The sequence below is a fragment of the Bombina bombina genome, chromosome 6 (assembly GCF_027579735.1).
Source record: "Bombina bombina isolate aBomBom1 chromosome 6, aBomBom1.pri, whole genome shotgun sequence".
NCBI lineage: Eukaryota > Metazoa > Chordata > Amphibia > Anura > Bombinatoridae > Bombina > Bombina bombina.
Window position 1 is genome coordinate 856,730,069 of NC_069504.1, and position 16,029 is coordinate 856,746,097.

The 16,029-nt window shown below is 38.8% G+C and overlaps 1 protein-coding gene and 1 long non-coding RNA gene across 2 annotated transcripts in view; one reads left to right on the forward strand and one right to left on the reverse strand.

Annotated features, from left to right (window-relative positions):
• Positions 1–16,029, forward strand: part of KCNAB3 (potassium voltage-gated channel subfamily A regulatory beta subunit 3) — a 157,682-nt gene that overhangs the window by 137,167 nt on the left and 4,486 nt on the right. The window contains exons 10-11 of the mRNA XM_053718289.1: positions 10,908–11,028; positions 15,020–15,114. Of these exons, the coding sequence (XP_053574264.1) occupies positions 10,908–11,028; positions 15,020–15,114 (216 nt within the window). The remainder of the gene's footprint in view (positions 1–10,907; positions 11,029–15,019; positions 15,115–16,029) is intronic.
• The window catches only part of LOC128663787 (uncharacterized), a 174,195-nt gene continuing 170,671 nt past the window's right edge, over positions 12,506–16,029 (reverse strand). Inside the window, exon 3 of the long non-coding RNA XR_008402898.1 lies at positions 12,506–12,569. This is a non-coding gene — a long non-coding RNA (uncharacterized LOC128663787). The remainder of the gene's footprint in view (positions 12,570–16,029) is intronic.

Here is a 16,029-nt window from a genome sequence, read left to right on the forward strand (position 1 = left end):
CGAGCCCGGATTGGCTCCTCCAAATGAGGCAAGTGGTGGGAGAGGTTTGGCTATTGAAAAACAATTGGAGCAAACAATCAGCTAGATTACAAGTATTGGTATTTTCAGCGTTAAAACAGCACTGCAGCCATTACAAGTCTTGTCAGTATAGCTGTACCACACACCTTTTAGCCTGTACCGCAACCTCAGTCCCGCACACAAAAAAATTACGTATTTTCATGGGATTCCCATAGCACTGCTATTACGAGTTTTGCGGTGAGGCTAAAAAGTGAGCGTTACAGCCTAAAACCACAAGATCCGTAACACCATCTAAAGTCAGTAGTTATGAGTTTTACGTTACAAAGCTGTAACATAAAACTCATAACTAAACTGCTACAAAGTACACTAACACCCATAAACCACCTATTAACCCCTAAACCGAGGCCCTCCCGCATCGCAAACACTATAATAAATTTATTAATCCCTAATCTGCCGCTCCCGATATCGCAGCCACTAAAAAATTTTTATTAACCCCTATTCCACCTCTCTCTGACATTGTTACCACTATACTAAAGTTATTAATCCCTAAACCGCTGCCCTCCCGCATCAAAAACACAATTTAAATATTATTAACCCCTAATCTGCCGTCCGCCCACACTGCCGCTATAATAAACCTATTAACCCCTAAACCTCAAGCCCCCCACAACGAAATATACTAAAATAAACTATTAACCCCTGAACCAAAAGCTTCCCACAACAAAATAAACTAATTTAAACTAGTAACCCCTAAACCTAACGACCACCTAACTTTAAATTAAAATTACAATTTCCCTATCTTAAATTAAATTAAATTAAAACTTACCTGTCAAATTATTATTATTTTTTTTAAACTAACACTTAAACTATTATAATTATTAAACTAAAATTAAGCTAACTACCAATTAAATAAAACTAAACTACCAATAAACAATCTTAACACTACTCTAAAAATTACAAAAAAAATAAAAACTAACTAAATTACAAAAAAAACAAAAACACTAAATTACGAAAAATAACAAATTATCAAAAATAAAAAAGAATTGCACCTAATCTAATAGCCCTATCAAAATAAAAAAGCCCACCCAAAATAAAAAAACCCTAAACTACAATAAACTACCAATGGCCCTTAAAAGGGCCTTTTGTGGGGCATTGCCCCAAAGATATCAGCTCTTTTACCTGTAAAAAAAATACAAACACCCCCCCAACAGTAAAACCCACCACCCCCACAACCAACCCCCCCAAATAAAAACCCTAACTCTAAAATAACATAAGCTAGGCATTGCCCTGAAAAGGGCATTTGTATGGGCATGGCCCTTAAATGGGCATTTAGCTCTTTTACTGCCCAGACCCTAAACTAAAAAAAAACCCACCCAAAAAACCCTTAAAAAACCTAACACTAACCCCAAGACGATCCACTATACAGTTGTTGAAGTCCCACTTGGAGGATCCATCCAGCCGGCGAAGTCCTCATCCATGCAGCAAGAAGTCTTTATCCAGGCGGCCTCTTCTATCTTCATCCAGCCGGCGAAGTCCTCATCCATGCAGGAAGAATTTTTCATCCAGACGGCCTCTTCGATCTTCATCCAGCCGGCGTGGAGCGGGTCCATCCTGAAGACATCCGGCGCAGAACATCCTCTTCATACGGTCTCCGCCGTAAACTGGAACGTCAATGCAAGTGACATTATCCAAGATGGTGTTCCTTGCATTCCTATTGGCTGAAAGATTTGAATCAGCCAATAGGAATTAGGGCTGCTAAAATCCTATTGGCTATTCAAATCAGCCAATGGGATTTAAGCAGCTCTCATTCTATTGGCTAATTCGAATTTTTTTGGGGGGGCTTTTTTATTTTGATAGGGCTATTAGATTAGGAGTAATTAAAGGGACAGTCTACACCAGAATTTTTATTGTTTTAAAAGATAGATAATCCCTTTATTACCCATTTCCCAGTTTTGCATAACCAACACAGTTATAATAATATACTTTTAACCTCTGTGATTATCTTGTATCTAAGCCTCTGCAAACTGCCCCTTTTTTCAGTTCTTTTGACAGACTTGCAGTCTAGCCAATCAGTGCCTGCTCCCAGATTACTTCACGTGCACGAGCACAGTGTTATATATATGAAATATGTGAACTAACACCCTCTAGTGGTGAAAAACTGTTAAAATGCAATCTGAAAGAGGTGGGCTTCAAGTTCTAAGAAATTAGCATATGAACCTCCTAGGTTAAGCTTTCAACTAAGAATACCAAGAGAACAAAGCAAAATTGGTGATAAAAGTAAATTGGAAAATTGTTTAAAATTACATGCTCTATCTGAATCATGAAAGTTTATTTTGGCCTAGACTGTCCCTTTAATGTTTATTTTTGATAATTTCGTTTTTTATTTTGTGTAATTTAGTGTTTATTTTTTGTAATTTAGATAATTGTTTTTTTACATTTTAATGTATTTTATTTTATTGTAATTTTAGGTTTTAGTGTAAGGCAAGTTAGGTTTTATTTTACAGGTAACTTTGTATTTATTTTAATTAGGTAGCTAGTAAATAGTTAATAACTATTTACTAACTAGTCTACCTAGTTAAAATAAATACAAACTTACCTGTGAAATAAAAAACAGAATTTATGCTTACCTGATAAATTACTTTCTCCAACGGTGTGTCCGGTCCACGGCGTCATCCTTACTTGTGGGAATATCTCTTCCCCAACAGGAAATGGCAATGAGTCCCAGCAAAGCTGGCCATATAGTCCCTCCTAGGCTCCGCCCACCCCAGTCATTCGACCGACGGATAGGAGGAAAAATATAGGAGAAACCATATGGTACCGTGGTGACTGTAGTTAGAGAAAATAATTCATCAGACCTGATTAAAAAACCAGGACGGGCCGTTGACCGGACACACCGTTGGAGAAAGTAATTTATCAGGTAAGCATAAATTCTGTTTTCTCCAACATTGGTGTGTCCGGTCCACGGCGTCATCCTTACTTGTGGGAACCAATACCAAAGCTTTAGGACACAGATGAAGGGAGGGAGCAAATCAGGTTACCTAAACGGAAGGCACCACGGCTTGCAAAACCTTTCTCCCAAAAATAGCCTCCGAAGAAGCAAAAGTATCAAATTTGTAAAATTTGGCAAAAGTGTGCAGTGAAGACCAAGTCGCTGCCTTACATATCTGATCAACAGAAGCCTCGTTCTTGAAGGCCCATGTGGAAGCCACAGCCCTAGTGGAGTGAGCTGTGATTCTTTCAGGAGGCTGCCGTCCGGCAGTCTCGTAAGCCAATCGGATGATGCTTTTAAGCCAAAAGGAAAGAGAGGTAGAAGTCGCTTTTTGACCTCTCCTTTTACCAGAATAAACGACAAACAGAGAAGATGTTTGTCTGAAATCTTTTGTAGCTTCTAAATAGAATTTTAGAGCACGGACTACGTCCAAATTGTGTAACAAACGTTCCTTCTTTGAAACTGGATTCGGACACAAAGAAGGTACAACTATCTCCTGGTTAATATTTTTGTTAGAAACAACCTTTGGAAGAAAACCAGGCTTAGTACGCAAAACCACCTTATCTGCATGGAACACCAGATAGGGCGGAGAACACTGCAGAGCAGATAACTCTGAAACTCTTCTAGCAGAAGAAATAGCAACCAAAAACAAAACTTTCCAAGATAACAACTTAATATCTATGGAATGTAGAGGTTCAAACGGAACCCCTTGAAGAACTGAAAGAACTAGATTTAAACTCCAGGGAGGAGTCAAAGGTCTGTAAACAGGCTTGATCCTAACCAGAGCCTGAACAAATGCTTGAACATCTGGCATAGCTGCCAGTCGTTTGTGTAGTAAGACAGATAAAGCAGAAATCTGTCCCTTTAGAGAATTCGCAGATAATCCTTTATCCAAACCTTCTTGCAGAAAGGAAAGAATCTTAGGAATTTTTATCTTATTCCAAGGGAATCCCTTGGATTCACACCAGCAGATATATCTTTTCCATATTTTATGGTAAATCTTTCTAGTTACCGGTTTTCTGGCCTGAACCAGAGTATCAATCACAGAATCTGAAAACCCACGCTTTGATAGAATCAAGCGTTCAATCTCCAAGCCGTCAGCTGGAGGGAGACCAGATTTGGATGTTCGAATGGACCCTGAACAATAAGGTCCTGTCTCAAAGGTAGCTTCCATGGTGGAACCGATGACATATTCACCAGGTCTGCATACCAAGTCCTGCATGGCCACGCAGGAGCTATCAAGATCACAGAGACCCTCTCCTGTTTGATCCTGGCTACCAGCCTGGGAATGAGAGGAAACGGTGGGAACACATAAGCTAGGTTGAAGGTCCAAGGCACTACTAGTGCATCCACTAGAGTCGCCTTGGGATCCCTGGATCTGGACCCGTAGCAAGGAACCTTGAAGTTCTGACGAGACGCCATCAGATCCATGTCTGGAATGCCCCATAATTGAGTTAGTTGGGCAAAGATCTCCGGGTGGAGTTCCCACTCCCCCGGATGGAATGTCTGACGACTCAGATAATCCGCTTGCCCAGTTTTCCACACCTGGGATGTGGATCGCAGATAGATGGCAGGAGTGATTCTCCGCCCATTGTATTATTTTGGTTACTTCTTTCATCGCCAGGGAACTCCTTGTTCCCCCCTGATGATTGATATACGCAACAGTCATCATGTTGTCTGATTGGAATCTTATGAATCTGGCCTTTGCAAGCTGAGGCCAAGCCCTGAGAGCATTGAATATCGCTCTTAGTTCCAGAATGTTTATCGGGAGAAGAGATTCTTCCCGAGACCATAGTCCCTGAGCTTTCAGGGATTCCCAGACCGCACCCCAGCCCACTAGACTGGCGTCGGTCGTGACAATGACCCACTCTAGTCTGCGGAAGCTCATTCCCTGGGATAGGTGGTCCAGGGATATCCACCAACGGAGTGAATCTCTGGTCTTCTGATCTACTTGAATCACTGGAGACAAGTCTGTATAGTCCCCATTCCACTGTTTCAGCATGCACAGTTGTAATGGTCTTAGATGAATTCGCGCAAAAGGAACTATGTCCATTGCTGCAACCATCAACCCTACTACTTCCATGCACTGAGCTATGGAAGGACGTGGAACAGAATGAAGAACTTGACAAGCGCTTAGAAGTTTTGACTTTCTGACATCTGTCAGAAAGATCCTCATTTCTAAGGAATCTATTATTGTTCCCAAGAAGGGAACTCTTGTTGACGGAGACAGATAACTTTTTTCTATGTTCACCTTCCATCCGTGAGATCTGAGAAAGGCCAGAACAATGTCTGTATGAGCCTTTGCTTTTGAAAGGGACGACGCTTGTATTAGAATGTCGTCCAAGTATGGTACTACTGCAATGCCCCTCGGTCTTAGAACCGCTAGAAGGGACCCGAGTACCTTTGTGAAAATCCTTGGAGCAGTGGCTAATCCGAATGGGAGGGCCACAAACTGGTAATGTTTGTCCAGAAAGGCGAACCTTAGGAACTGATTATGTTCTTTGTGGATAGGAATATGTAGGTACGCATCCTTTAGATCCACGGTAGTCATAAATTGACCTTCCTGGATAGTGAGTAGAATCTATAGAATGGTTTCCATTTTGAACGATGGTACCCTGAGAAATTTGTTTAGGATCTTTAAATCCAGAATTGGTCTGAAGGTTCACTCTTTTTTGGGAACTACGAACAGATTTGAGTAAAATCCCATTCCTTGTTCCGTCATTGGAACTGGGTGTATCACTCCCATCTTTAACAGGTCTTCTACACAATGTAAGAACGCCTGTCTCTTTAATTGGTTTGAGGATAAGTGAGACATGTGGAACCTTCCCCTTGGGGGTAGTTCCTTGAATTCCAGAAGATAACCCTGAGAAACTATTTCTAGCGTCCAGGGATCCTGAACATCTCTTGCCCAAGCCTGAGCAAAGAGAGAGAGTCTGCCCCCCACTAGATCCGGTCCCGGATCGGGGGCTACTCCTTCATGCTGTTTTGTTAGCGGTAGCAGGCTTCTTGGTCTGCTTACCCTTGTTCCAGCCTTGCATCGGTTTCCAGGCTGGTTTGGACTGTGAGGCATTACCCTCTTGCTTAGAGGATGCAGAATTAGAGGCCGGTCCGTTTATGAAATTACGAAAGGAACGAAAATTAGACTTATTCTTGGCCTTGAAAGGCCTATCTTGTGGGAGGGCGTGACCCTTTCCCCCAGTGATGTCTGAGATAATCTCTTTCAATTCTGGTCCAAAGAGAGTTTTACCCTTGAAGGGGATGTTAAGCAATTTTGTCTTGGATGATACATCCGCTGACCAAGACTTTAGCCAAAGCGCTCTGCGCGCCACAATTGCAAACCCTGAATTTCTCGCCGCTAATCTAGCTAATTGCAAAGCGGCATCTAAAATAAAAGAGTTAGCCAACTTAAGTGCGTGAACTCTGTCCATAACCTCCTCATATGGAGTCTCTCTACTGAGCGACATTTCTAGTTCCTCGAACCAGAACCACGCTGCTGTAGTGACAGGAACAATGCACGAAATGGGTTGTAGAAGGTAACCTTGCTGTACAAAAATCTTTTTAAGCAAACCTTCCAATTTTTTATCCATAGGATCTTTGAAAGCACAACTATCTTCGATAGGAATAGTAGTGCGCTTGTTTAGAGTAGAAACTGCCCCCTTGACCTTAGGGACTGTCTGCCATAAGTCCTTTCTGGGTCGACCATAGCAAATAATTTCTTAAATATAGGAGGGGGAACAAAAGGTATGCCGGGCTTCTCCCACTCCTTATTCACTATGTCCGCCACCCGCTTGGGTATAGGAAAAGCGTCGGGGTGCACCGGAACCTCTAGGAACTTGTCCATCTTGCATAATTTTTCTGGAATGACCAAGTTGTCACAATCATCCAGAGTAGATAACACCTCCTTAAGCAGTGCGCGGAGATGTTCTAATTTAAATTTAAATGTCACAACATCAGGTTCAGCCTGTTTAGAAATTTTTCCTGAATCTGAAATTTCCCCATCTGACAAAACCTCCCTCATGGCCACTTCAGATTGGTGTGAGGGTATGACAGAACAATTATCATCAGCGCCCTCCTGCTCTTCAGTGTTTAAAACAGAGCAATCGCGCTTTCTCTGATATGCAGGCATTTTGGATAAAATATTTGCTATGGAGTTATCCATTACAGCCGTCAATTGTTGCATGGTAATAAGCATTGGCGCGCTAGAAGTACTAGGGGCCTCCTGCGTGGGCAAAACTGGTGTAGACACAGAAGGAGATGATGTAGAACCATGTCTACTCCCTTCATCTGAGGAATCATCTTGGGAAATTTCATTATCTGTGGCAGTACTGTCCTTACTTTGTTTGGACGCTATGGCACAATTATCACACAATTTTGAAGGGGGAGACACATTGGCTTTCATACATATAGAACATAGCTTATCTGAAGGCACAGACATGTTAAACAGGCTTAAACTTGTCAATAAAGCACAAAAACCGTTTTAAAACAAAACCGTTACTGTCTCTTTAAATTTTAAACAGAGCACACTTTATTACTGAATATGTGAAAAAATATGAAGGAATTGTTAAAAATTTACCAAAATTTCACCACAGTGTCTTAAAGCATTAAAAGTATTGCACACCAATTTTCAGAGCTTTAACCTTTAAAATAACGAAACTGGAGCCGGTTACAGATTTAACCCCTATACAGTCCCAGCTACAGCCTTTGCTGTGACTTTACCAAGCCCAGAGGGGAATACGATACCAAATGACGCCTTCTAGGAACTTTTCCAACTACTTTCAGGTTCTCACACATGCATCTGCATGTCTTGCTCTCAAAAACAACTGCGCAGTAATGGCGCGAAAATGAGGCTCAGCCCACAACTGGGAAGGCCCTTCCTGACTGGAAAAGGTGTCTAACATAGTGCCTGACGTTAAAAAACGTTCCCCAAATTTATGTGTGAATTATCAGCATAAACATGTATAAAATGTCCAAATAAAGCAATCGATTTAGCCCATAAAAGTGTCTACCAGTTTTATAGCCCATATTAAGCCCTTTATTCTGTTTGAGACTAAGAAAATGGCTTACCGGTCCCCATGAGGGGAAATGACAGCCTTCCAGCATTACACAGTCTTGTTAGAAATATGGCTAGTCATACCTTAAGCAGAAAAGTCTGCTAACTGTTTCCCCCAACTGAAGTTACTTCATCTCAACAGTCCTATGTGGAAACAGCAATCGAGTTTAGTTACTGTCTGCTAAAATCATCTTCCTCTCACAAACAGAATTCTTCATCTTTTTCTGTTTCAGAGTAAATAGTACATACCAGCACTATTTTAAAATAACAAACTCTTGATAGTAGAATAAAAAAACTACAACTAACCACCACATACTCTTAACCATCTCCGTGGAGATTTTGCCTGTGCAACGGCAAAGAGAATGACTGGGGTGGGCGGAGCCTAGGAGGGACTATATGGCCAGCTTTGCTGGGACTCTTTGCCATTTCCTGTTGGGGAAGAGATATTCCCACAGGTAAGGATGACGCCGTGGACCGGACACACCAATGTTGGAGAAATAAAACCTAAGATAGCTACAATGTAACTATTAGTTATTTTGTAGCTAGCTTAGGTTTTTTTTACAGGTAAGTTTGTATTTAGTTTTAAATATGAATTAATTATGTAATAATTGTAAATTTAATTTAGATCTAATTTAATTATGTTAAAGTTAGTGGGGTTAGGTTTAGGGGTTAATATAGTTTAATTTAGCTTGTTGCGATGTGGGAGGCTGGCAGTTTAGGGGTTAATCGGTTTATTTAGTTAATAAGTGTACATTTAATTTAGCTATATTTGTATTATGTTAAAGTTAGGGGGTGTTAGGGTTACGTTAGGGTTACATTAGGGTTAGGGGTTAATATAGTTTAATTTAGCTTGTTGCGATGTGGGGGCTGGTGGTTTAGGGGTTAATAAATGTAATATAGTAATGGCGATATTGGGAGCGGCAGATTAGGGGTTAATAATTTAGGTAGCGGCGATATCGGGAGCGGCAGATTAGGGGTTAATAATTGTAAGCAGGTGTCAGTGATGTCAGGGGCTGCAGACTAGGGGTGTTTAGACGTAGGGTTTATGTTAGGGTGTTTGGCTTAAACAGTATTTTAATTTCCCCATAGACATCAATGGGGCTGTGTTACGGAACTTTTGTTTCTGCGATCGCAGGTGTTAGTTCTTTTTTTTTGCCGGCTCTCCCCGTTGATGTCTATGGGGAAATTGTGCACGAGCTCAACGAAACTATATCGCAAGCAAAAGGCGTATGTTTGAGAACTTGTAATAGTAGCGCTATAGAAAATTATCAAGATCATAATATCAGATGTTTACATTACAGAGCCTTACACATCCTGAGATCCAGGGAGTAACATCTCCTAAAATTTTGATAAGGCTTTTAGCTTTTTGATTTATTAAACATCATCTATATATAAATGTCCCTTCATGTGTCCTAAAAAGTGTGTGTCTATGGGTGTCTATCCTCAGGCCCAAAGGCAACCATTCAGCCCTTCATTGGTTTTCATTTGCTTTCATTAACTAGATTGTATAGATTATATACATATAAATACAGTGTGTGTGTGTGTGTGTAAGTATAAAACATTATTAATTGTGAGGGGGTGGAAGTCTTGGTGAGTTCCCACATTTTTTTGTAAGATATGACCCCTGTTTTCAACCAAGCATACCAAAACCAAATTAGATAATATAAGTAGATTGGAAATTTCTTTAAAATGACTGAATCACGAAATAAAAAGTTTGGGTTTTGCGTCCCTTTAAGTATGCATGATAAGGGATGGCCATCTATAGAGGATCTGGGGCTTGTGGCTATGGTAAGCTAGAAAGACAACATATGCTTTTTGTCCCAAAACAAGAAAAGCATCCAAACAAGTCTTTATTAAACATATGTTCAGTGCCTCAGTGTGAATGAATTACCCTATGCCAAATCTTGAAACTAGCAAATCAAATGACATTTTTTTTTCTGTTCCTCATATAATTGCATCTGTCCTTGGCAGAACTAAAAAGATATGTTTACAAAGGACATTTTTTCTTCCATTATTCAGATAGAGCGTGGGATTTAAAAAAAAAAGTTCTAATTTATTTCTATAATCAATTTTCTTCATTCTCTTCTAATCATTTGTTGAAAAGCAGGGACATATGCTTAGAAACCGGCCCATTTCTAGAGCACTATATGGCAGCAATTTCGCAAGAACGTTTTCCATTTGCAAGAGCACTAGATGGCAGCACTTTTTGTTGTCCTGTCTGATTTTGCTGCGGTGAATAAATGTGTGCATGCGCTGTTTAAATTGAATGTCACAATACTAATAAAACAAATAAAAATGACATATAACAATTATATATATATATATATATTCAATTACTTGTCACAGTGATGAAAAAGGCGAAGTTGAAAGCGTGTCCTGTATATGACATTCAATTTCAACAACTCCTGCGTGCATTTATTCCAAAATCCAACAGGACAACTTCCTTGTCAGAATTTGCTACCTCTCAGTGCGCATACCGCTGATTTACATAATCGCATTCCTTTTTAACATAAGTGGAGTGTGATTACGTAATACAGAGCTTGCACAGTCAGAGGTAGCAGATTCTGAGAAGGTAGCAAGTTCTGGTAGAACACCGGCAATAAACACAGTTAACCACAGCCATTATGTTAGCAAATTCTCCATTGTTTTGCAGTTCTTATCTTATCATCCCTGCTAAAGCCATTTAAAGACTGATATAAATGAAAATACAATTATAAAAGTATATCACAGTTTGTTTGTTTTTAGTACACATACTTAACATTTTGTTTTAAAATCTAAAAATATCCCTATAAGGGTTCTGGTACTAAAGGTGTAAAAATCATTCCTATTTCTTGTCTCAATTCCTCCATTCAGGAAGCATATTCAGTGGCCCGTCAGTTTAATCTCATTCCTCCAGTGTGTGAGCAGGCCGAGTATCATCTCTTCCAGCGTGAAAAGGTGGAGACTCAACTACCTGAGTTGTATCATAAGATAGGTGAGTTTTGGACTGATGAAGGAATAAAAAAAACATGGCTAATCTTTAAAGGGACAGTATACACCAATTTTCATTTAACTGCATGTAATAGACACTGCTATAAAGAATTCTATGCACAGATACTGATCTAAAATCCAGTATAAAACCATTTAGCTCTGTTAAAAAGGTTGCTGGAACACCCACTGCAAGTGGGAAAAAGCAGACCCTCCCCTGCATATGAAAAGACTCTTTACACAAACAGGAGCAAGCTGGAGTAGGTATACCTCGGTATTCTCCTAAAACTTTGGGGCTTTGTTTAGGAGTCTGAAAACCAGGGCAATGTTATTTAAAAATAAGCAAAACTATACTTTTAAAAAAAACAAAAAACCGTTATGGGCTATGTAAATGGCTAATCTACAAAACATTTATGCAAATAAAAATCTAGTGTATAATGTCCCTTTAACTCCCTAATGTCTTTCACAGTACAACAGAATTTTGACGTAAAGTGCTTTGCATGGTATTTCACAGTTTTTTTTTTATATTATGTAACATTCCTTTCTATGTGAATAGTGAATACCCTGTATTAACTCCAGTTGTATTTTTTGGGGAAGGGCAACAAACATTTAACTTACAGATCTCTATGCAGGGGCCAGGAAGCTAGAGTCAGGGAGATCCATGGGGGTAGTTAATGTGGGTGAAGCTTGGGGCAGGGGGTCCCAGGTGTTCTGTGGGCAGGGCAAGTGCTCCATGGGAGTGACTACAGGGTTTGAAATGTGAATATGCAGAAAGGGGCAGTGGTGGGGAGGGACAAAATTCACCCCACCCCACTGCATAAACCATTTTTTATAAGCTTTCCAAATGCATTTGCAGCACAATATCACCCTAAGACCTTGCTTAGGGACCCTCCAGCAATGATGTTCCAATCCATCCAAAAATACTTTTCTAGTAGCTTTTCAAAGGATTTTAAAACCTGAAATTCATCAATTTTTATTTTAATATTTTTATTGAGGCAGTGAAAGATTGCACATTACATTGAAACATGATATATATATATGCATATGAATATCATTATGACAATGAAATACAATATATTTAACTGCATAGTATGGAGGAATGACGTTGACCACATGAAAGATAGAGGAGGTCGCTATGTATTGTGAAGTGCTGAAACATTAATGGTGCATCAAGTTATACATATAATAAATAGTATGCTAAGAGATTCATGGTAAAAAGAGACATAAAGAGTTATAATATTCTCTATCAAAAAATTGGCCCTGAAACCCATACTCAAATTAAATCAGGATTAGGGATCACTATTCAATTATGGACCTTGGAGTATATTTTAGCACTATGGAGCCAATTGTAAAATAATATAAAGCATAAAATAACATTGAAAAGTGCGTACATTGTAAATGGAGCAACCAGAATTTATAATAATGTCAGTATATTTATAAGAATCTTAGCAGTAGTGCTCTCCAAATAATATATCAGTCTATGGCAGGGTTATAACACAATATATTTAAATAATGAAGGCAATCTTGCATGGTATCCTCTAGCCCCATCTGAAAAATAGAAAAAAATATGTCATATGTAATTAAACAATGGGATTATCACAATTTCCAATCAATTTATTACAGGTTTGAATCTATTTTTCATATATATATCCAACACAGCAATTATCCCTTTAATATAAGATGTCCCTGAATATATGTATATATACACACAAACATGTATTCATTTCTATGCTGTCTTTTAACAATGGGTTTATTTCAATTGCCATTTAATCTATTACAAAATTTTAATCCATTTCCCCCATATATATTCATTTCTATGCAGTGTTCAAAACCATACAAAATCCAGCAGATCACACAGGCAATTGCAAATGCCAATTTGTCTGTTTCTTGTACATGGAGACTTCATAAACAGCATAGATCATTTTACGAGTAGTTGTAAAAGTCACAATACAACATATTTTCTGTTTAACTAGCAATACAGACGTGTATTTGATGTTTAGGGGCAATTAACAAGCCTGTGCTAATTACCATTCCTCTCTGATTTTGAACAGCGTTTCCACTGCTGATTACAGACTCAGCGTCTCTCTCACCATAGCATGGGGCAAAGAGTGCTCTGAATTTTTGCACTTCCAACTAAAGAGCAAATGCTTTAGTGTCAAAGTCTCTGGAGACATCCTGTCTGCAATGGATTCCTGAAATGTGTATTCAACTCATGGGGCCCTGAATCAATCCTGACATCAGAATTGCAGCCCTTACTTTAGTAATATCTGACAAAGAAAATGGTTTCATACATAGACACATTCCCTTGTCCTATTTACATATATATATAATATATATGTCATTTACCTGTACCCTGACAATAAAGTTAACTAACTACTACCCCATATCTTAAGAGAGGTTAATTTAAATGTATATACTTGTTTTATACTATGAACTGCATCAAGTTGTTTATATATATATATATATATATATATATATATATATATATATATATATATATATATATATATATATATATATATATATATATATATATATATATATATAATGTAAAGAAGAACAGTGTCCCCTGTCCATTAGAGGAAGTGGTAATAGTGAATAGGGATCAGTTTAGATATTTTTCATTACTCAAGCTAGGGAGTATGACTAGAGACACAATCCAATGCGGGGGTGGGGGGGGGGCGAATCTCCAAGGAGAACTGCCCTCTGCTGATACTGAACTGCGCTGTTATCTATAACAGTCTCTGTTGGAGTAGCAGGAGATGCAGAAAAGTCTTGTTCCACCCACTCCACGAGGGGTATAGAGGTCTAAGCATCTTGCCGTAATGATAGTTTGTTTCCACGAATGAGAGCACCATCTCCAATTTCTGCTGTCAATAGGCGGGTGTATCTACATTTGTAAAATAGCAGCTTCCTCAAATGTTTGTAATTGAAGCGTGCAAATGAACACGAAAAACCCGATATCGCTTGCATACAACCGTTAGTGCTCCACTCGTAATCTGGCTCAATATAGGAAGTAAACAGAAACGTATAAAGCAGTATTATTCATACCAATGGGCATTTGCAGGAAGTGCCTAGCAGCATTAGTAAAAAGCACTTATCAGCTAATGAAAATTTGCAGAAAGTACCTAGCAGCATTAGTAATAAGCACTTATCAGCCAATGAGCATTTGCAGGAAGTGCCTAGCAGCATTAGTAATAAGCACTTATCAGCCAATGAACATTTGCAGGAAGTGCCTAGCAGCATTAGTAATAAGCACTTATCAGCTAAAGACATTTGCAGGAAGTGCCTAGCAGCATTAGTAATAAGCACTTATCAGCTAAAGACATTTGCAGGAAGTGCATAGCAGCATTAGTAATAAGCACTTATCAGCCAATGAACATTTGCAGGAAGTGCCTAGCAGCATTAGTAATAAGCACTTATCAGCTAATGGCATTTGCAGGAAGTGCCTAGCAGCATTAGTAATAAGCAATTATCAGCCAATGAGCATTTGCAAGAAGTACCTAGCAGCATTATTAATAAGCACTTATCAGCCAAAGCATACAGTACACAACTCATACTACTATTAAACCAAAAATCTCATGTTTTAATGTATAACGTTTCTTACATTTAGCTTTTATTCTACCACCCTTATCACAGTGTAATTATTTCAAGCCTTAATTTTTTTCCTTCTATTTTCTTTTTTTCCCGTTTTTTTTTTTATTATACGTCATTTTAATTTAATTTAGGTAGATTAGTTAACAGCTTTTCTTTTTTCACCTATCCATACATTAGCCTATGGAGTTTGTTTAATAAAGCTCACATCATGCCACCTGATGTTTTAGGGAATGAACACACAAAATAACAACATGGAGTGGTTATTCTATCCAGTTGACATTTTTGATTTACTATTTTTCTTCTCCTTTTATTTGTTTTTTTCAGAGTCATATTTCTTTGTTCATTAAATAATATATATTTATCGTCTTTTTACTCCTGTTGTCACCATTCATATCTACCAGGTGTTGGTTCTATGACATGGTCTCCGCTGGCGTGCGGTCTAATTACTGGAAAATATTCCGAAAGTGTACCAGAAAAATCAAGAGCATCATTCAAGGTAACGTGAAAAGGAAAGAAAGGTCAATTACTTGATTCCAGTAGAAAAAAAGAAATATTACTTACAACCATTACCACAAAATAACTTTGCTGGAAAGTGAATAAACTTTTGCTGGCTATTCCATAACCCATATCATAATATAAAAATCTAACCGTTTTACTTGTGTATAGTTATATTCCCAGGGCCGGATTTCCCATTAGGCACAGTAGGCATGTGCCTACAGGCGCCTTGCAGTGAGGGGCGCCTGCCTGTCAGTAATAAAAAAAAAAAAAAAAAATTTTTTTTTTTTTTTGTGAGGGCATTAATTTTAGTAAGAATTGTGCTGCCAGGTGCTTACAGAGTCGAGTGTTTATTGGGAATATGTTACAGCAGTTGAGGGAGCCATGAAGGGGCAAATATTAAAACTAATCCCCTCCCATTTTTGCTAGGCATGTTTAGTTTCACTTTTATTTTATGTACTTCTGTTGCCTCACACAGCCAAGCTCCATGCTGATGTGTAGCAGACACTTTTTGTTGAGGAATGAAAGCTTCAAAACAACAGGTTAGGACTGTACAAGGCTTCTAATGCTGCCTAGAATGACAACATAACAAGCAGAGCACTTTAACCCCTTGGCTACCAGAGAGGGTTGCAGTGTATTCACTTGTTATGTGCTGTAGGGCATTTTTATAGACAGGGGGTTAAATTCTGCTTCAGGATGAATGTTTTTTGTTCTATAAAGGCCTTGGAGGTGTGGAGGTGTGGAGGTTATGTGGGACTAGCTGCTCTGCTCTTTATTACAAGCTGCCAATTGTGATTTACAAATTTTACAGCCTTTAGGGCACTTTGACAACAAAGTTTGTAGACTGTAAGGCTGTAAAATGTGTATGTGTGTAAACCACTCACATGGCATATTTGTTTGTATGTATATGTATGTG